Source organism: Echinops telfairi, unplaced genomic scaffold (assembly GCF_000313985.2).
Source record: "Echinops telfairi isolate 266 unplaced genomic scaffold, ASM31398v2 ScPeMD7_7424;HRSCAF=8462, whole genome shotgun sequence".
Classification (NCBI taxonomy): Eukaryota; Metazoa; Chordata; class Mammalia; order Afrosoricida; family Tenrecidae; genus Echinops; species Echinops telfairi.
In genome coordinates, this window is record NW_022111324.1 from 63,666,357 (window position 1) to 63,689,829 (window position 23,473).

A 23,473-nucleotide genomic window follows, 5' to 3' on the forward strand; every position below is an offset into this window, starting at 1 on the left:
ATTTTTTATTTCCCAAACTGTAAAGATAATAAATATACTACTTCAAGTAGTCACTCTACTCATCATAATTTGCAGCAATAAGAAACTAATATAGCTGATCCAGTGGGAAAACCACCACTTATCTGTGTTTGTCTTTCTATAGTGGCATACGTGACTGTGATGCTGAAGGCTAGCTATGCCACCAGTATTTCAAATGCCAGGAGGGTCACCGATAGCAGGCAAGTTTCAGCAGAGCTTCAAGACGATGACAGACTGGGAAGGCACACAACTGCTGAAACTTCGTGACTGCCAAAGGCATGATGTCTATTGTCCGGTAGAGTGCCGGAGATGGCAGGCCCTGAGGTTGGAAGGTACTTGAAATGTGATTCTGGAATGCTGCTTCCTCAAAGGAGAGTCCATTTTAATGATAAGAATGGAACAAAGATTTGGTGGGTTCAGAACGAGAAGAATAGTTGCAAACATCCACTAACAAGTAGAAAATGGAATGCATGCATGATATATAAAGTTAGGAAAATTAGAAGTCATCAAAATGAAATGGAATCTATAAAGCGGAAATGGCCTGGTATCGGCCATTTTGAACTGGACAATCATGATTTACTCTGCTGGGAATGACAAATGGAGAGAGGTGGCATCACATTCATCATCGAAAAGATTATCATCAAGGTCTATTCTGAAGTAACTGCTGTCAGTGATAAAATAATATCTAAATGCCTACAAGAAAGACCAGCTAATATGTTACTTAAGTTTATGTACCGACCACTAAAGCCACCGATGAGGAACTTGAAGTATTCTGCCAAATTGCACTGATAAATGCTGGTGATTTTAATACAAAAATTGTAAACAAAGAGCAAGTATTAGTAGTTGGAAAACACGACCTTGGTGATAGAAATGACACTGGGGATTGCATGATGGGATTTTGTAACACCTATGACTTATTCATTTCAAATCCCTTTCTCCAGCCAAATAAAGAGTGATGATGCACACAGACCTCACTGGATGGAATACAGAGGAGTCAAGTAGGATACATCAGATACATGAGATAGGAAAATTGAACAGCATCGCCCAGAGCAATAACAGTGGCAACTGAGGAACAGATCATTTATTGCTCAAATGAAAGTTTAAGATGCAAATAGAGAAAATGAAGACAAGTTCATATGAGACAAATTATGAGCTTAAGCATACACCTTTTGAATTTAGATACCAACTCAAGAACAGATTTGACTCATTGAACACTAATGACCAAAGAGCAGATAATTGTGGATAGCATTAAGAAAATCATACATAAAGAAAGCTAAAGATCATTTTAATAGATAAAAAAAAATTGACACCATAATGGGTGTCAGAAGAGACTCTGAAATTTGTTCTTCAATGTAAAGGAGTCAAAATCCAGGAAGCAATGATGAAATAAATGTACTGCATTACTGCACAGAAAATATTCAAAAAAGCAGCTCAAAAGGCAAAGTATTATAAAAAAAAATGTGCTGAGATCTGGAGTTAGAAATCCTATAATCAGTGTTTCTCAAGATGAAAGAATTGAAAAAAACAATCAAGGATTCCTTGGGCATTATTTTCATGATCACTCCTCAGAGAAACAAGTTGGCAGGAAAGTCACAGTTTGGTTTGGTTTTGTGGGCTTTGAGCTGGTTCTCAACCAGTTAATATGGGATTATAAGTATGCACCTAGGAAGATTACAAAATTCGGCCTATAACATTATGTTCAAATATAAAAGGTTTGTACGGAAACGAAAAATCAATCTGGTCACAGAATTTGCCTATATTATCTGTTTTAGAAGTACGAAACTTAGATTACTTATTCCACTCCCTAATAATGGAGGGCAATCACACTCAGCGTGTATCCACCGGTAAATAAAATAACTAATAATACCTTTCAAGGTTTAAACAAGGTCCAATATGGCTAATGAAAGACAGAGAGGACAGATCAGTAGAAAAGAAGCATTCCAGGGGTGTGACATGTGAATGTCATGTCAGAAAAGCAATAGGTGCACATGAGGAGTAACAGAAGAGTGGGGTAGGAAAAGAAGGAATGGTAGTTTGGGGTCAACTTGAGAGGACTTCACCAGGGAGTGCGGTGTGTCACATATAGGTCTCTACTACCAACTGAAACTAATTGAATGAAGCCAAGTTTGTCTGATTATTTGGGGGTTGGATAAATACAATGATTTTTCAGTGGACAGAGTTATCGCATTGTCTTTGATATTGACTAAATCCCATTAGCTTTATGGGTCAGAGCTAAGTGGGGCAATTTTTGCTCTGAGATCAGTTTTGTCTCTTTGTTCTCTTGTTTATTAATTTGTTTAATAGATGTCCCTCTTATGATACTTATATTTAGAAGAATGAACCATTTAAATATAAATAGGCAAATGATTTTCCAGCTTAAGTGGAAATTACTCTTTGCTTTGGTAAACTTTTGTTACTGTGTTGCTCAGGATCAGCAGCAATTATATTTTATTTATTTCACCTTTAGTAGTATAAAACTAGTGTATAAAATAAATCAGAAGAAAATATAGTGAACATAGGTGTATATTAAAGAAAACACAGATAAGAATAAGTGCTGTGAGTTACTTTATAGGGGAAATTGAATAAATTTCAGTAACATACAAATAGAAAAGGGAGAAGAGGAAGTTATTTTTCAAAGCAATGAAAAATACAATGATATGTGTATCTTTTCTTTGCATAAAAATGAAATACTTATAATTAATTGCAGAATTGTGGGGGTCATAGAAATAAATTTATATGTGTTAGCACATACCACAATGCCTCAATCAACATAGACTCAATTGATTTTAACTGTGTTTTCTTATTTTTTTAAAAGAAATTTTATTAACTCACTGCCATCAGGACACAAATACTTATTTTCCTTTACAGCTTGTCTGTACAAATTTAGATGCCGAATGAGCTGTTTTCTACAAAAACTCCCTTTATAAAATGGAGTCGCATATATTTTACTCATTTTTTACAAACTTTCAAAACAGCAAATGTTAGTATATAACTCCATAACAACCAGAAGTCAAAGAAATTTCAATTTAATTCAAGAAAGGAATGGAACACATACAAAAGGAGAAAATACACTTTTATCACTTCTCAGTGATGAGCAAAAGTATAAACTCCAGCAATTCTCATAGTCATATTTTGAAATATCTCTCTCTCTTGCTCTGACCTTTTGTGCTGCAGAATTTCTTTCCTAATGAAGATCGGTGTTAAAGCAAAAAGTGACAGCAGAGTTTATCAGTGGACTAGACGGGTCAACCAAAAACATAGGCAATCCAAATGACTCATTCACCCAGCAACAAACTCCACTGATTTTCTTAGGCCTTGTATGGTCCTAGTCGGTTTTTTCTTTATTTCTGAGAAGATGCATTTTATGGGACACGACTTGGTTGCAGTAGCACCCTCCAAACGCAGCCTATGGCCTTCACTCTGATGAATAACACTGTTCTACCCGAGACAGAGACGGTCCCAGCACCCCTTCCATGTGTGTGGAATCGACTTCAGTATCAACAGTCCTTGACTTAGGACACTCCACGTTACAAGGAATCACACTGAAAATGGTCTGTTTTGTATTTTTAGTTCGTGTCGCCTTTTTATTTGTTTTTGCACACCTTTTTGGGAGGGATTATAGGACAACCCTGCAAAGGATTTGAGGAAAAATTACTAAATAATATAAATATTCCATGAAATTCAATCATGATAAATTGTGGGAAATCATTCATATGGCAAGAAGGCTGACTTTATAACATAGCATCACTGATGGAGAGGAGCTTACAGATCACAAGGAGAATTGAGAGAGTAGATCTTCATGAATTTTCAAGAAGAAAAATTCTGCCGAAGAAAGGAATAATGAGGAAGGTGAAGGAGAGAAGTAGTCAAAAAAATTGACAGTGAAAAAATTAGCTACATTTTTCCTAAAATAAAATCACAGGCTTTAGTTGCTTGTAAAGATGGGCCCAAATGCTGAACATGTCTCTACAGTCAATAAGCACATTCAAAAGGCAGTTTTCCTCCCAGGGATAGTCTAGATGATCCAGAACCTTTCACAAGTAGAGTTATTATCTCAAGGGACAAAATGCCAATGTTGTTCAGACCTTGTAACAAATGTGTATCCTGTAGAAATTGTGTTCTCTCATTCTCTCACTGCGACCCAGTCAACCCTGCCCCAGAGGGACTATAACAGGGAGAGAACTGGCCCTGCGGGTTGTGAGACAAATTTTTCCAGGAGTAGAGAACCTCATCTTTCTTTGGAGGCACGGCTGGGGGCTGTCCTTACAATTAGTATTAAAACATATTTGTAACTTTACATATAATGCTTTCACATCCTCCAGACAAGTAAAGGTTGGATTTATAAACACATTGATAATAAAAGGCCATAATTATAAAAACTGGATGGAAAAAAAGATGTATTTGACTTACTTCAAAACCAACTTGCGGGAACTACATAGGAAACAAGCCTCCAGTGAACTTCCTCTTGCCCACACTTGAGGGGTGGGAGGAAAGGGATTATAAAACAGAGGGCATTGGAAGGATGAATATAGATCAAAGGCATACATCTGACTTGAATGGTTAAAACCTTCAGTAGATTTCCCCCTCTGATGCATGCTGGACCTGATCTATTCTCAACATTTTCTGCAGTTTTGTACTGTTTTGTTGTTGTCCATTCACATTAAGGTGTATCTACAAGGTGTTATGTCATCAGAGGTCACCCTCTTGAAGTTGTGCTGCATGCTTTTCTGTTTTGCAGTATATGAAACTCAGGGCTGATGAGCCTATAGGTGCAGCAAGTAGGAGAAGGGTTTCCAGGGCAGGTACAGTGGTGGTTCGGGGATAAAAGGGAGACGATGTCAAGGAGTCCAAGAAGAGAGAAAAACAGTTTGGAAACTGATTGTGGTAGCAGTTGTGCAGTTCTGCTGGATGTGATTGAATTAAGGGATGGTATGATATATTAACTCCCAATTAATGAAAACAAACAAATAAACAAAAAACAACTTGCTACAGAATCTTCAGAATGGAACCTTGTGGTAAGTTGGGTACTACCTGTGTCTTACTACTGCACTGTATGTATGCATATAATACAGCCAACACAGAATGGACTATCTTTAATGACTTTCCCAAGATTAAAGCCTAATGCCACCTCACACTATTGTATTGTAATCTATCTTTGGTGAAAAGGATGTAAATTTTCAAATAACTCTTCAAGGTATAGATGCACAGTCAGTGCTCATAGACGCAGTAGTCAAGAGACCAAAAGATGTGTTTCATTGGGTAAATCTGCTGCACAAGACCTCTTTAAAACAACAACAACAAAAACAAACTCCTATACATAGTGACCTAATAGGACAGGGTAGAACTGCCCCTGTGAGCATCCACAACTGTGATGTTTTAGGGCACTAGAAAGTCCAGTCTTTCTCCTACACAAAAACTTTTTAGAGGACTGAAAAGCAAGGATGTCCCTTTGAGGACTAAGATGTACCTAACCCAAGCCTGGGTATTTTTAACTACCTCATATGCATGTGACAGTTGGACATTGAATAAGGAAAAGTGAAGAAGAACCATGCATTTGAACTATGGTGTCGGAAAAGAATATTGAAAATACCATGGTCTAGCAAAAGGGCAAACAAATCTGTCTTGGAAGAAGTACAGTCAGTGTGCTCCTTAGTGGTAAGGGTGGTGAGACTTCATCTTACATACTCTGGACCTATTGTCACAAGGGACTAGTCTTTAGAGAAGGACACCATGCTTGATAAAATAGAGAGGCAGCAATAAAGAGGAAGACTTTCGAGACGGATTGACACACGGCTTCAACCATTGACATAGGACCAATAGTGAGGAATGTGTAAGATGGTTCAGTGTTTGCTTCTAATGTGCATCACCTCGTTCTGAGTCAGAAACAACTTGATGGCACCTAATGACAACTTCAATTTATTGGTCAGTTAAGTACAAGCCTATCGCCCATGGAAAGGATCTACTTTACAGAAAATATACTTCAGTGAAATATACTATGTTTCATTGGTCAGTTAAGTACAAGCCTATCGCCCATGGAAAGGATCTACTCTACTTTACAGGAAATATACTTCAATGAAATATGTTATATTTCATTGGTCAGTTAAATATAAGCCTATTGCCCATGGTAAGGATCTACTCTATTTTACAGAAGATATAATATATTTCATAAATGATATTTCATATATCAGTTGGCACACTTCTGTGTGCAAATTCATAATGTACATATTATAATTGATAGTCATTAACATGGATGTTAATCGTGAATGATATCATAGACTTATTATTGGTTGAAGAGGCAGACAATAGAAAATTAACCAACTAGCAAAAGAGATGGAGGAAAAAAGATGTAGAATGTTGAAGATCAAAGAAATGATAGTTTTTTTAAGAGATTATAAAAGAATTGACATTCTGAAAAAAAAAATAACTCGTAAAGTATAAATCAGTTTTACATTTGTTTTTCACCAACCCTTCTAATGCTTTAGAAAAAAAAACCCCAGTTGCCATCCAATTGATTCCAACTCAAGGTGAGCTCCTGCTTCTCAGGGAGAATGGCATTCCACAAGCATTTCAGTGGCTGATTTTATTTTCAAGTACATATAGCTTGATCTTTTTTCTGAGTCACCCCTGGTGCACTTGGACCTTCAAACTTTCCATAGTTGCTGAATGCGGTAACTATTTACAAGACCCAAAGACTCCTTAGTACTGGGGCTGATGCTCCCATCTTCCACGAAACACAAACGGAATCAGTCACATGACTTTTCTAGACTGCCTCAAGCAAGAGAAAGCCATATTTTTACATTCAATCTTAAAATACAGTTTCAAATGAGACAAATTATGTTTAATCCAGCATATTAGGCCCCCATCCCACTTTATTTGTTTTTGTTTTTCCCTGGCTAGGATGTGATGAAGTCAACAAGTTTATAATCATTGTTGTTTGGTGCCATCGAGTCGAGTCTGATTTGTAGCAACCCTATCTAGGAAGGAGCCCTGGTGGCATAGTGGTTACCAAAGGTCAGGAGTTCCAAACCACCAGGAGAAAGATTAGCCTTTCTACACTTGTAAAGAGTTACCATTTTGGAAATTCACAGGGGCAGTTTGACCCAGTCCTATAGGGTCACTGTGAGTCAGCATTGACTCAGTGAGGGTGAGTTATGGACAACAGAAGAAAACACCTCCAGGCCTGCACCATCCTCATAATTGTGGTTATAATTGAGCCCATTTTTGTAACCTGTGTGTCAATTCATCTTGTCAAGGGTCTTCCTCTTTCACAATCCCCATCCACACTACCAAGTGTGTTGTCCTTTTCCAGGGACTGGTTTCGCCTAATTACATCGATGGGAGACGAAGTCCCACCACTCTTGCTTTTAAAAAAGTAGTATTAGTTGGGATTTAATACATATATCATTCCAAATTTCATTCACATCAAATAGAATGTACAATTGCTACCACAATTAGTTTTCAATCATTCTTTTTCTACATGGACTCCTTGGCATCTTTTCCTTTTACCCACCTCCACCACTGTACCCTCCTCCCCACAAGCCCCTTATTCTACTTGCTATCCCTCTAGGTTCATCGAGCTTAGGTTTCACATACAAAAAAAGGAAAAAGCATTCTCATATAACACAGTGTCAAGAGGGTGACCTCCATTGACATAACACCTCTGAGATACACGCCAGTATGAACAAGCTCAAACCAAAGAAAACAATACAAACCAAAAATACATAGAGTTTTGGAAACCAGGTGCACCACACATCAGAGGGGGCATCTAGTGACAAGGATTCAACTGTTCATGTCAGATTTATGCTTTGGATCATCTATACATCTCTCTCCCGAGCCCTCTGTTTAGTGATCACTCTCTTCCCTTTCCCAAATTTTAGATAGGGGGTGTTCTCTGGAGGCTAGTTCCACAACTGAATCTTGGGCGCCCACTGTCATCCATCGCTTTCTGCATACTGGATTCTCGAAATTTAGGCTCTGATGGTGATCCCATCTTGGATTTAGGATTATATGGATTTCAATCCTACAGTGACTGGTAATCTTGTGCTTCTTCCATGTGGACATGGTTGACATCTCACTCACATGGATGCTTGTCTGGGGACAAGCCATCAAAGACTCCACATGCTATTTGATCTGATAGCCGGGTAATATCTAAATTCTTCACCACATTTTGATCTGATAGCCGGGTACCATCTAAATTCTTCACCATATCTTCTGTGTTCTCTTGCTGAGGGCAAGTATTGAGCATCCTTGCTTTTAAAATGCATGCTGGTGGCAGCTCTTCCAAGACAGATTTTTGGTCGTTGTTCTTTGGCCAGGCCACATTGCTTACATTATTCTTCACCAGCATCATCATTCAAATGCGTAGGTTCTTATTTGTTCTTCCTTAGTCAATGCCCAACTTTCACTGCAAAGGAGGCAATTGAAAATAACCAGGACTTGGGTTAGGCGCACCGTAGTCCTCAAAGTAACAGCCTGGCTTTAAAGAGCTCTTGTGCAACAGATTTAACCAATGCAGTGTGTCCCTTTGACTCTTGCCTGGTGCTCCCATGACCATTCACTGTGGATCAAAAACAATAAAAAAGAGAGAAAGACTTCAAGCCAAACTCACTGCCATCTAGTCAATATTCACTCATAGTGACCTTATAGCACAGGATAGAATTGCCCCCGGGGGTTTATGAACCTATTAACTCTATATGGAAATGAAAAATGTCTTCATTCTTCCATGGTGGCCAGGACGCAACAGCCTTAATCAGGCCACATTCTTGATGGATGGAAGGTGAGTTTTCCTGGGGTTTTGCCTGTATGACCTTCATCTTTAAGAGAGTAGAAAGCCAAGTCTTTATCCTGAGGAGCAGCTGGTGGCTTCTAACTGTTATCCTTGCAATTAGCAGCCCAAGGCACAACAAGAGATCCAAGCACAATAAAATTGTGACAACTTCAATCTTTTCTCCATTTATTATGACATTTGTTACCTGTTGGTCCAATTGTGAGGATTTTTGTTTTCCTTACATTGCTTTAAGGAGTCCTCGTGGCATAATGGTTATGAGTTGGGCTGAAATGTGTAGGGTTAGCAGTTCAAAAACACCAGCTGCTAAAAAAGAGAAAGATGAATTTTCTACTCCTGCAAAAGTTTCAATGCTGAAAAACCACAGGGGGCAGTTGTACTCTACCCTCTGGGGTCACTATGAGTCACCATCAACTGGATACCAGGGAGTATTGGATTTGGTTTCACAGTGAGTTGTAATTCATACTGAAAACTGCAGTCCTTGGTCTTTATCAGCAACTGTTGCAAGATGTCACTGTTAGCAAGCAAGGTTTGTCATCCACCTATCTCAGGTTGCCAAAAAGCCTTCCTCCAATCCTGATGTCATATGCTTTTTCTTATAAGCCAGTTTCTCTGGTGATTTACTCAGCATCCAGTTTGAAGAAGTATGGTGAGATTATTCAACCCTGATGCCCACCTTTCTTGATTTTAAACCATTCCGTATTCCCTTGTTCTGTTCACAGAACTGCCTCTTGATCCATGTACAGGATCCACAAGAACACAATGACGTGTTCTTCAATCCCCACTCTTTTCAAGGCTATCTCTGTTAGGATTTACACAGTCTGTTTTATCTTAATTGATGTCTTGTTGACCTCTCCAGGAACTAATATCCATTGCAATGGCTACACAGAACCCATAGACAAACTTTCTGGTTAAAGGGCTTATTAAGAAGTTAACAAGTTGTAATGCCAGTGAAAAATGCTTACGATAGTTATTTATCAAAACACTATGAGTTCTTTCAGGTTTGCTAATAAATGCGCAAAGGGGCATACCACTCAGCTGAAACTTCTACCTAAAGGCATTCAGCTCAAGCTCTGTGGGCCAGCAAACTCAGCTCCCTAAATTAAGTGCCCAGAAGCACCCTACTACAGTTAGCCTCAGTCCAAGGGCAGTCAGCTTCACTTCTACGGATCAGCAAGCCCAGCTTCCCCAGTTAAGTGTCTGGAGACTCCTTACCCCACAAGCCAGTTTCCTGCACAAAAGTACTCACTCTTACTTGTTTCGTGGTTTCTGAAGTGCACCACTCTCTTCCAGGCTCTCGCTCCTGCTGCTCATTCTCTGATATTATGGCTGTCTTCTGGATCCAGGAGGGTCACTGTGCAGGGACCTGGGGGCCAGAGGCCACCCTCCACTCCACCTACCCTCCACACTTGCTGGTCCTAAGATCCCTCCTCCTGCATCTCAGAGGGCTCGTTTTCCACAGAGTAGGAAGGCATTCCAGGAATCCTGTTCACAATGACTCCCAGGTGAATCCTACCAGTATCTGCCCCACCTTCTTACGAGGCCGTGGCCAAAAAGGTCGTTTGGGAGAATCAGAGACTTTGGATTTTCAAGGCTGCCATTTTTATGTAAACAATCTGTCACATTTTTCTCCCAAGGAACAGCTAGTAGATTGTTCAAACTAATCTTTCAATTACCAGCTGAACGCTTGACCACTTCATAGTCGTGGTAATAGTGGTCCAATTTTACAATTCAAATCTTAACAATTATTCTTATTCAACATTTACTATATGATTTTTTTCTGTATTCATTCTGAGTGATTCAAGTCTGTAGAAAACAGTAACCATGTTCTCTTGCTCTCTGACTACCAAAGTAGTATTTGTGTGCTAACTCTACAGTAGAATAGCATGAGCAAGGGTAAAAAAAAGACTATCTGCGTATGCGCATGTAAAAAATACAAAAATAATTTTTAAAAATATTTGAAAATTTTCTAAAATGTTGTTTGAATAATGTAAAACAAAGCCAAAATGAACTAGTATGAGTTATTTATTTCTTTGCATGTAAACACCTGTTCTTTACTTTTTATAATAGTGAGCTCATATAATATTTGTCCTTTCGTAATTAACTTATTTTCCTCAGAATAATATCTTCCATGTCTATCCATGTGGTCAGGTGTTTGGAGAGTCCATTGTTATCCATGAGCATCGTGTGCATGTACCAACGTTTATCCACTTTCCGTTGTTGGGCATGTAGGCTATTTCCATCTTATGCTATTGGAAATAGCACTCGATCAACATGAATGGGTATATATCTATTTAAGCCACAGCTCAGCTTTACCTAAGACATATAACAAGGAGAGATATTGCTGAATCATATGATGTTTTCCTATGTTTTGAAAGAAAATGTCACACTGCATTCGACAGTGTCTGTATAATTTTAGTGTATGATGGCTCCAGTCTCTCCACACACGTCTGTATTTGTTGTTCTCTGTCTGCTCTTGCCTTTTAAAATTTTTCTTAACTTTGATCTTAATGCTGAGGCAATGTGGTATCTCATTGTTATTTTGATTTGCAGATCTCAAATGGCTAATAATCATGATGCTTTCTTCATGCTTTTTGACTGCCTGAATGTCTTCACTGGTGAAGTGGCTGTCCTTCTTTGGCAAAGTTTCTGTTCATGTCTTCTGCCTATTTTTAATTTGACTATTTGCCCTTTTTGTTGAGATGTTGCAGTTACCTGTACATTTTAGAGATTAATACTTTATCTGATATGTCACTGCCACTTTTTTTAGTGTGTGGTTTCTTTTCTTTCTATTTCAATTAATTTTTTTGACGCATGTAAGGGTTTAATTTGGGGGAGGTCCCAGTCATATAGCTTGTCTTTTGCTATTAGTGTGTTTTACCTTATGCTGAATAATCCTTGCTTTCCCTCTTTTTCATTGATGATCTTTATTATTCTGGTTTTACATTTCTCTCTTTAATCCATCTTTATTCTATTTTTTTATGTAGTGTGGGGTACATATTTCATTTTTCTGCAAATGGATATGCAGTTTCCCCAGAACCATTTGTTAAAATACTATCTCTTCCCCATTTAATGTGTTTCAGCCCTTTATCAAATACCAGGTGAATGGATTTACCTCTGGTTTCCCAGTGTTTTTCCATTGCTCTTTGTTTCTCTCCTTGTACTAGTCCCAGGCTGTTTTAATTGTCATTACTTTAGTTTTGAGGTTGGGAAGGGAGAGACCTTTTACTTTGGTCTTCATTAGTAGTGCTTGTATCTTTCCTGGATATCTTTCTTTTGGATATAAGGGTGATCACAAGTTTTTCCATCTCTTAAAAGAATAATGCTAGAGTCTAGATTGGGATTGCTGTATATGTGCAGAAAGTGTTGAGTAATATTGACATACTCACAATTGTAAATCTTCCTACCCATGAATATGGTATATTATTGCATTGATGTAATATCTCTTTTGGTTTATTTTAAGTTTCCTTATGCAGTTCCTTTCTTTCTCTGATTATAGGGTAGAGGAAGGGATGAGGAAGTCACAGGCTGAAGGGTAGACAAGGATGAACTTGGTGAAGGGTAGTGGAATACCCAATAAGAGAGAAATTATGGAAAAAAGAGATGGGCAAAAGGGAAGATACTGAGATGTTTGCAAGAATTATAGGCAACAAAGATAAATACTGTTGTATATTGTAAGTGCAGAGTGATGACTAATCAGTAGATGCTTGGATAGATACATGGGTTGAACAGATTGGGGAGGGAGAGGGAAGTATACATCTATGTATATGATAAGAAATGTATATATATGACTTATATCCATATACTGATATATATAATGCACACACACACACACATATATATATCCATTTTAACTCTGCAACAAATAGATCCAGGAATGCTATGGAAACTTCTTAGACTTAATCAAACACTTTGAGAGACTGAGTCTCCAGGCCTGAGGGATAAAGACCATAATCTCAGGAGACACCAAGGTCAACTGGAAAAACACAAAAACAAGCTCAATATTCTAATTTGGTCATTAGTCATGATGGCCAGCAGCCACCTCAGCTGAAACAATTTATCTCTCAACACCCAGAGCAAAGAAAAGTGATAAAAATCAAAAGACATTTGGAAATAGTGAGCCCAATAAACTAATGAACCATGAAAACTTCAGTATCTACAAACCTGAGATCAGAAAAAGTAGATGGTGCCAAATGCTCTGAAATTAATAATGTTAGAAGGTCCTGCATAGAATGGGAGGGAAAACGTGGATTTCAACTCAAACTCATGAAAGAAGCCAAGCTTTATGGTAAAAGAAAGTCTGGTAGGACCCCCAAGCCTTGACCTTTCAGGTCAGGAACTGAACTCCACATTCTAGTTGGAATAATCAAATTATGATAAAAAAGGCACCCTCGACCCAAGGTCAAAGATCATAAGGTTGGGGATAAGGTGGAATGGAAACCAAAAATTAAAGGAGGAAATGGGATAAGTCATGGGACATTAAGGAAATGGCATTATTCCCCCACCCCCAGGGGGCTGAACAACAGAAATGTGGGGGAAGAATGAGTCCATCAATGAGATCAGTTTCCCCTTTCTCCCCTCCTCCCCCCACCTTTCCCCTATCGTCCTGGTATCACTACTCCCATTTCTGTTCCTGAGGGGTCTATCTGTCTCAGATTCTGTATTAATGTACATGATCCTCTCTAGCCTAAACCGAAAGGCAGGACTGAGGTGATGATAGTGGGGTGTGTGGATGCCTTAAGGAACTAGAGGAATATTGTATGTTTCATCGCTGCTATACTGAGCCCTGAATGACTTATCCCTTCCTTGTGACCCTTCTGTGAGGGGATGTCCTATTGTCTACAGATGGGTTTGGGGTCTCTGCTCTGAGCCCCCTTGTTCTCAAAAATATTTTGCATTCACCCATCTTTAAATTGAAATTTAAAAGGAAATGAAATGTAAAGGGGTAAAATAAAATCATTAAAGAAGTCGACGATAAATTCTGGGGCCATGTAGAATAAGAAAATACACACATATATTAGCTAACAGGTACCTTTCTTTGTGTGCATGTTTGTGCATTTATTTCTACAGCTATCCCTTTGCCTATCTTTCTCCACATCCGGATCATAAGCCCCCTGAGGGAAAAGGATTTTATCTTAAGTTTCAGCATTGAGAACAGATAAAAGTGGAATTTTCTCTTTTCATACATATCGTTCTTTTGTTAAAAAATATCAAAATCTCCTTGCGGACTTCTGAGTATTACTACACAAATCCTGCACCCCAGATCCTGGTATGATTATTCTATAAGCAATATCCAAAGGAAATATTCAAAATTTACCATTCTGCTTTATATGTGGATATGTCAAAGTATAACAAAATGCATCCACAAACTAAAGAGGATACGGTTTACAGAACATACTGCTTCACAGCTGACGAAAATCAAATACAATAGCTTTGCAAATATAAATACTAAGCTGTAAATTCTTACCTGCCAGTCTGATGATCAAATCCAAAATAATGATCCTTGCAATGGTCACAATTTTGCCCGGCAATGGAAGTATCTTGGCAAACACACTGACCAGTGAGGCTATCACAGATTTGATTAACTGCACCTGTTATATGGCATGAACATGGTAGGCAACCAGTGGCATTGCTTGGAGAAATATAAAAACCTGGAAATTAAGAAATCAAAAGTTATATATTTATGATGCAGTTTTTATTTTAAAAATAGTAGTTTGCTTATATAGAAAAACAGAATGTTGTATTGTAGCACTACATAATGCTGAATAAAACTGTGGCTATATTTGTTTTAAATAGTATATCGACTGTGATCAAAGAAATATTGAGTCAATAATGTGCATCACAAGTTTCTCACCGATACCTAAAATTCAATTTTGTTAAAGCTTTCTTCTATCTGTCCACTAAACCCTGGTCCTCCTTTAGTCACCTCCTTTTTACCAAAAGTCAACACTAGCTGTCCTGTTGATCAAGTTAGAACCTTGAAACATTCTTGGTAGGGTTGTCAAATAAAATTGACAAGTTAAATTTTTATCACTGATACAGAATCATTTTTTTACTATAGGTATACCCCTGAAATATTTGTTCATACTAAAAACATATTGCTATCTGAAATGAAAATTTAACTGATATCCTGTATTTTCCTACTCTGACAACCTTGCAGTCCTCCACTCATCTCCACACCAACTAAAAAGGAATTTCTTGATTGGGGGAGTGTGGAGTGGAGACCCAAAGCCCATTAGTAGGCCACCGGAGATCCTCTTGCAGAGGGGTCTTGGGGAGGAGATGAGCCAGTCAGGGTGCGATGTAACAACGATGAAAAATATAACTTTCCTCCAATTCCTAAATGTTTCCTTCCCGCCCACTACCATGACTCGAATTCAACCTTGCAAGTCTGGCTAGACCAGAGGATGTACACTGGTACAGATAGGAACTGAAAATACAGGGAATCCAGGGCAGATGAGCCCTGCAGGACCAGTGGTGTGGGTGGCGAAACAGGGAGGGTAGAGGGAGAGTGGGTAGGAAAGAGGGAACCGATTATAAGGAACTATATGTGACCTCCTCCCTGGGGGACGGACAACAGAAAAGTGGGTGAAGGGAGACGTCGGACAGGGCAAGATATGACAAAATAATAATTTATAAATTATCAAGGGCTCATGAGGGAGGGGGAAACGGGGAGGAAGGGGAAAAATGAGGAGCTAATGCCGGGGGCTTAAGTGGAGAGGAAATGTTTTGAGAATGATGAGGGCAATGAATGTACAAATGCGCTTTACACAATTGATGTATGTATGGATTGTGATAAGAGTTGTATGAGCCCCTAATAAAATGATTTAAAAAATAAAGTAAAAAGGAATTCCTGTGGATTCTACCATAAATCTTCCCCTCTTCACCAGGCTGTCACTGCCCTCAGGAAGTCACCATGCACGCCACAGCTACCAGCATGGACCAGAGACAACCGCTAGGCTTCTTTCTATATTTACAGTGTTGTTACTCTTCCAGCAACTCTAATATAACAATAACTACTTCAAATCTATTATACAGATAAGAATACTGAGGGTTAGAAAGACTGTAAGTTTTCTAAACAGATAGAATTGCAAATAGTATAACCTACATTCAAACCCCAAATTGTCTCAGCTAATGGTGTCCCATAGTTTCTACCTCATTTGTTTTTCATAATGTAGCTGGAATAATGTTTTTCAAAGTAAATTCTCAATATTTCTTTCCTCTATTTAAATCTGTTTGATGTTTTCCTGTTTCCTCTAGGGAAAGGGATCTAAATCCATAGTATATAGTGTCCATTCTTACCGTTTCTACCTATCTAAATAGCTTCAACTCACTCTTGATGCCCAAGGGCTTTGCATAAGCTGTTCTATCCACCGGAATGGCTCTGAGCCTACCTCTTCTGTGTATCTGATTCCTACATGTGTCAGGCTTCCTTGAAGTATGACTCCTTTGAGTCACCTTCCTTAGGTGTGCCTGTTGTAGTTTCTTAGCATTCGGTTCATTTTCTTTTGAGTCTTCCTGAAAATTGCAATTAATCTGTGGGTTTTTTTCCAGGTGAAACTTCAAAAGGTCAGGAACCACATATGTCTAATTCACCATCATCTTCTCATGAACCAGTACATTTGTGGTGAATTAATTTTTAATTATGCCAAATTATTAAGTAGGCATTGAGACTCACAGATGCTATCCAAAATGAAAGAGAATTGAGGTCTTAGCTGATTTACAGAACTCATATTTCTTCTCTTATAGAAAAAGGAAAGAAAGAAAATGGGAATTAAGGACATACTGAACTTAGTTAATATCTCTTGCATCCAGAAGAAAGAAGTCAACAGTTAAAAATTAGAACTACATCAGATATTTGAATTAAGAAACGGGACTATGAGGAAGAGCATTTTCCTGGGGTTGTGTAATGTTTGTATGTTTATGTACATACCCATGCACATACATGCATGCACATAGTCTTATATATAGTGCTATAAGGAATGTGGAAACAATTTTGGAGTGGGATCTGATACAGCTTCTAATGAATAATTTCTGGCAAATGAAAATAATTGATCAGTTACTAAGATTATTGGTTTAAGACATATAAATTGCCAGTGTTATTGAAAGCATGCACGTAAAGTGCACCCAAACTCTTCTATGGGAAATAAAGTAATTGGAGATTCTAAAACACATTCGCGGTTGTAGTTTAAAGTAAACCAACCTTTCATAGCCACCAATTTAGTCTGAGTTCTTCTTCTCAGTCCTGCTAGCAACTCTCCCAGTGTAGCGGGTTATGCATTGGGCTGCCAAAGACGAGGTCAACAGTTTGAAACTACCAGCTGCTCTGCAGGATAAAAATGAGGCTTGGTATTCTCATAAAAAGTTACAATCTCGGAAACTCACAGTGGAGGTCCCACTCTGCCCCATACGGTTTCTGAGTGTCATACTCCACTTGATGGCAGTGAACTTGTGGAGTGAGGTCCTTCATGTTCTCTCATAGAAAGCTTAAAGGACCTAACAATTAAAAACATCGTATTGATCCTGTCACTGCACGGAATTGTTTGATATATGAAAGCCAAGATAGATAACCCTTCAAACAGTAACAGGAGTACTGGTTCCCCGAGGGTATGGGAAGAGAGATGGGGAAGGTGGAGAATGGGAAGCATTGATGACTGTATAATCCCTATCAAGGGGAGTGAACAACAGAATTGTATGTGAGTAGATATATTGGATGGTTTAAGGTACAGCAAAATAAATAAATAAATAAGGGTTCCTGGGGGAAAAGGTAGGAGAGGGAGGAGATCAAGGGGAGTTGATACCAAGGATTTCAAGAAGAAAGAAAATGTTTTGAAACTGACTGTGGTAGCAATTGTATAATACTGCTTGATGTGATTGAACGATGGAATGTCATGATATCTGTAAGAGCTCCCAATAAAATGATATATAAAAATAAAATTAAAACTTTGTATTAAATAAAAAGAAAAGAAAAGAAGCTCAAAATCTGTGCCACTGATTTGGAACACGTTGACTAATCTGTCTTTTGTGTGTGTGTAGTAATTTACAAGCAGCATGTGCCAGTTGCTTCTTCATATCCCACGACACTAATTTGCCTTTTCCAGGAATAGAGTGTGACCATGCTAATCTATATATACTTCTTGTGCTTCATCATATGATCCGAATCACAAATTTTGAAGGTTTCTATTTGGGATACCAGACCACTGTGACTGTGATTCTATCTATTTTTCTTCCTGTAAAGATCCCAGGGCCATTCCATTCATGATGATGACATCATGCGTGTACTAACTGCTCTCCAATTTGGATAAATTACCCATTAGCACAGACACCTAGAAGTAGAATTAATTTAGACTCATGATGATAGTTTTGGGCCACAATGAATTCTGGCACTATTAGTGTTGATTTCTATAAGAAATTATTCATTTGCTCAATCTGTAAGACCAAAAGGATGTGTTTGGGTGCTGGAGACTGGAGAGGCCAGGTTGTGTAGGGAAAGTACACCACGATAACCAGAGCAGGCAGCTGAAAGGAACAAAAGCATGTTAAAGAGCACTTACGGGGCTGCGACCTGAAGGTGGGCCTTCAAGGAAAAGACTTTTCCTCTTCTCTCAGGAGCGTGATTCTAAAGGTTAATCCCACTAGTATTTTAGTTGTCCTATTTTTAAGCAGTTCTAATTAGTATGACTCAGGTAACTTCCTGCTCAAAGATTACCTCTTGCCTCACCTGAATGTGCCTAATTCTAGACCATTACCTCGCCTTTTATGAGTTCCAACTATAGAAAACAACATTCTCCCTTCCCTCCTGCCTTAACATCAACTCCGGAGTCTAGCTTAAAGATAAGCGATCTAAATTTATTTTCTTTTACTCAGGTTTTTCCTGATCTTCCTCCATCCATCTCACTTCTCATTCCTCATCTAAGCTTCGGGTTCATTTTAACTGGTAGTTTTGAGATTTCTCCCCAAGAATGATGCTTTTAAGCCTAGTCATTAGAGCAACATTATTACCTTTCACTCTGCGGCGCTGTGAGTTCACACACAGACAGCACCAATCAGCCCACTAAAGTTTATTATTTCCCCCCAGTTTTATGTCAGCTAACCCTGGTCCCAGTTGAGACAAGTCTCAAGTGGAAAACAACATAGTATATAGCTAAAGCACAGTTACCATATCATTAAATCGTGCCGCTTTATCAGGGAAGAGGCTCGCACAATCCTTGGCCTTCAAAGTTATTAGCGAAGCGACTGGTATTATCTCCTGTAGTGGCTGTTTGCACAGCACCAGACCTGTCCTGGGCATAAAAGAAGAGCCCATTTCCTAGCAATGTCCCTCCTGAGGACAATGAACAGGGAGACTATGCCAAGGTCTTCAAATGGGAGGGAGAAAACAAGCTTAACCTCTGGGCCTTATTCAGAAAAGGAGGACAGAGTGAGACTAAGCACTAATTATAAGCCATTTAAAAGAAACGACTCTCATCCTGAGCTAGAGAATGGACACAACATGAAGAATTTAGGGAAGCATTTCTAGCTCACCTATACTATGCAGCAGGGGACCATGTTAGTATTGGTTTTACAAATAAATGTTTTCAGAATGAGATGTGAGGTGAGGGCAGTATTACTTTTCTAATTAAAAAAAATAGCTATTTTCCTCCATTTTGTATTTTCATATAAATATCATTCTAAAGTTATTATTTGACAGATTAACCAAGTTTCAGTTACATTAACATTGTTCCTCTCGAGATTTAATTTCTCTTATTTTTTAAATGGTTTTCAATGAGTCTAGATATGCTTTACATGGAACAGCAGTGCCACTCCAATTGCTTCTTCCTGAACTGTTGGACTTTGAGGCACTTGCCAACTCCTATTGAATTTCAACATCTAGTTCAGTAATGCCTTTGTCCAACATGCTCTCTCTGCTCCTCATCCTTCAAGATGTATCCACCAACTACCTCTATTTATTGTACATTTCCAATCACAATGTATTGCAGTTACATATGAATCAGTTTCCCCTACTAGACATTAAAGTGTTAATATGGAGGGCTCCAAAAAGTTCATGGAAAATGGAATTGAAAGATAATGGGATTTTCCCATGAACTCATTGAAGCCCACTCATACACTGGCGCTGGTCTATTCTGTACTAGTACAGTCCCTGGTACATAGCACTGTCTTCAACACATGTTTACAAAAAAGATGCACAAACACTTGAACTGATGGATGACTGAGTGAATGGATGAGTATCGGCTACCTCTTAAAAATATGCATCCATTTCTTTAACATTGAACAGGAGAATGGTACACATAAGTCTATGAGTCGCAGGAGTGAGGGGGCAGGGCAGCCCGAAGGATGGCAGGGAATGTATATGAATCAGGCACAAGAAATTTTAAAAATTACATTTGGCAACAGATGGAACAGAGGTACAAAAAAGTAAATGTCACCCCCAAACTATGTTTTCTCTTTCTGGAACACAGATAAAATATACTCATAAAGTAAAAACATTCTATTGGGCATCTATATTATATATAAAATTTATTTTTACTACTGAAGTGATTATCATGAGCATATTTTCAAAGATTTATAAATATTAACAATAAATATAAAAAATAACAACTCTGATGATATCGTAATACACACAAATATGTGTACATTCTTAATCCACAGCAGAATTCATAAATGCCCTGTTCTCATTTTTCTACATTTCAATATTTATCATGTGTATGTTTCAATGTCTCACTTTTTGGCCATTCTAAAATTTCTCCAACTTAGTTCTTGAAGATCATCACATTTCTGGATCCTTTTCTCCACTTTTCATAAAGCCTGTCTATTTTCAATTTGTGCCTATTACTTGGATCCTCCACAACAAACAGGAAATGTCAGGAACTGCAGCAGTAAGCCACAATCACAAGTCGGGGTAGACTTGGGGGTGGGGAATGGTCACACACATTTGGAATCGTATTTATTTTAACCCTCCTTCAAATACTCATTGAGTAATAATTTATGAAAAGATATTGAGTTGTTCAGAAAAAGTTCCAGGTTACATGTATAAGTTACAGGGATCAAATGGACCTGAATTTCTCAATTACTCTTCATAATTTGCTTCCACACCCCTTACTTTAAATGGCAATAATGCTGGCAACTCCAACATAGAAATATTGTATATATTAAAATAGAATGATGATAACCAATAGGTTGACAGTTCAAACTCACCAGTGGTTCTGTAGGGGAAAAGACATGGCAGTCTGCCCCCATAAAGATCTAAGCCTAGACAACACCACAGGGCAGTTCTATTGGGTCCTATAAGGTCACTGTAAGTTAAAATCAATCAACCACATACAATAACAACATGCAAGTAAAAACCTATGGCCGTGTGTGTCACACAGAATAATCAGGAAATAATGGGTTCATCACTGTGATTGTAACTAAGCTTACTCCACACAGTGGTGTTTTCCTGTAAAGTTTAAATAATGACTGTCAATGGCTGCCCCCCCAAAAAAAAAGTGTGCCTAGGATCGTGGCCCTCAGTTCCTATGAAGCGATTCCTTTGTTGAATTTATGAAGGAAGAGACAGCTATTCTGAGACTCACGTCTATCTATGGGAAAAGGAACAATAGTATGTCAATATACAAAGTTGTTTCACCAAAGACCACCGTATGTGGCATAATCCCATTTCAGCTTTGATGCACCAGTTTCCAATGGAACGTCTGCCACCTAATTTGTTCGGCAATGTCTGGCATGCAATTCTGGTTTATGAGCTCATTACTTAACAAATATAATTTGATGCTTACTGAAACAAGATACTTTGCTTTATTTTCTAATAGTCTGTATGAATTATAAAACAAAACCCAAAGCAAAAACCAGGGGGAAGCATGAGGAATTGTCCTATTAGTACAAAACGTGCCATACAAAGCTGTTTTCGTTATAAATTAGCCTTTGTTTTATTCCAAAGCTGCGGAGTCTTCAATAAACCCTCTCTGCCTCTAGTCCTCAAGGACAAGGGTGGGTCACTGGCTCGGCATGCCTTGACATCCTTCCCTGCCTTTCTCAGCCTGGCCTCTGATTAAGTGCCTGCTGCTGAACATTACGAGGTCATCCGGCACTGAAGAAAAAGACCCAGCAAAACATATTTAGTGCTTTATTTATTAGTGTTGCTATGTGTACATTCATATATGTATACACACTCCAAATAATTTTAAATTAAAGCATTTTAAAAATACTTAATGGAGGTTAAGCAGCATTTTTAACCTCTGTTCAAGTTATTGAATGGCATATTAAAACCAATGTGGCTCTAATGTACCTTCTAATGTGCACTGCTGCTTTAACAAATTGCCTATAAATTTTAGTTGAATTAAGCCTATTCCTTGTACATTCATAGTAAGGTTAGGTTAATAATACATGAGGTTTCATTATATGCACCTTCCTTAATAATGGTTTTTGAGAAAGTGGGACAAGAATCTGTGTGTAGTTGTCTATGAAGGTCCAGTAATATTTACAATCACAGATGAAATAAGAAGGCAGAACCCTTTAGGCTGGCTAGTCCACACCACTCCAAGCCAGGACTTCTCTCTCCACGCCCCAGGGTTCACACACACCAGAGTGGTGCTTCCCCTGAAATGTGTGCTGGAGGGCTCTCTGATGTGCTTAAAGGCAGATGGAAAGCTTCCGATTGCAGCCATGCATTGTAATGCACATACTGAAGAATTGGCCACTGTGAAACACATGCTTATCATAACGATCCCTCGGTGAAGCGTTCTTTTCAATTCAAGTTGTACTGGAAGAAAGAAGAAAGGCAGAAAGCAAACATTCAAAATAGGGTTTCTGAAGCTAAAAGAACCCCACTAACCTCATGGAAAAGAAGAAAGAAAAAGGGAGGCGAGACCACTTTGAGTCTTACATAATAGATGAGTATTCTTTTTTGTTAAAACTAAATGTTCAGTAATATTCTCCTTTGCAGGGTACAACAACACATCCCTTCTCTGTGTGGTTCATGAACCACTCACATAGCTTAAAAAGAGGATAATTCCATTCAGGCTGTTTTTTCTGTAATTAGTCACTAACTCAGTAAACACAAGAGGCCTTCAAAAAGTTTAGGGAAAATTGCAATGAACAGCTAATGGACTTCTCCAATAACATTCTGATATCGCTTCGTATATTGGAAGCACTGACTGACTATGCAGGCATCGCTCTCCATACCTCATAGAGCATCGGACAAGTCTGAGGAACAGCAATGAGACCTGTTGACAGGAAGGAACAAATTATCTGAAGACTCTTCGACCATGAAATCAGAGAAATCTTGTCATTTGGTGGTGCTTTCTAATCAGGTTTTGATGGAGTGACACAATCTAACTGAATTTTAGTAGGGCCACCGAGGTTGTGTGTTGAAAACTGACTGCACAGGGAAAAGAAGAGAGCGGAGAGTCCAGAAGGCAGTTCTGTAGTCCAAGTGGAGGACACAGAGGCTTGCCCCAGGACCAGGTGACAAGTGACTGCCCATGTTGGACAGCAAAACCAACAGGATTCCTTTCAGTCAGAACAAAAAGGTGCAGATTAAACAAAAAACAAGTATTAAGAAGGGTTCCAAAGATTTTGTCTGAAAAGATTGCACCCAAGCACATATGAGAAGGAGACTTTCAGCGAAGAGTGCATATTTCCCTTGGGGAATCTCAGAAATTCAACAGAAACAAA

At 38.5% G+C, this 23,473-nt stretch overlaps 1 protein-coding gene across 1 annotated transcript in view; it reads right to left on the reverse strand.

The window, feature by feature from the left end:
• USH2A (usherin) overlaps positions 1-23,473 on the reverse strand; it is a 949,135-nt gene that overhangs the window by 748,334 nt on the left and 177,328 nt on the right. Inside the window, exon 13 of the mRNA XM_004700145.2 lies at positions 14,271-14,454. Coding sequence (XP_004700202.1) covers positions 14,271-14,454 — 184 coding nt within the window. The remainder of the gene's footprint in view (positions 1-14,270; positions 14,455-23,473) is intronic.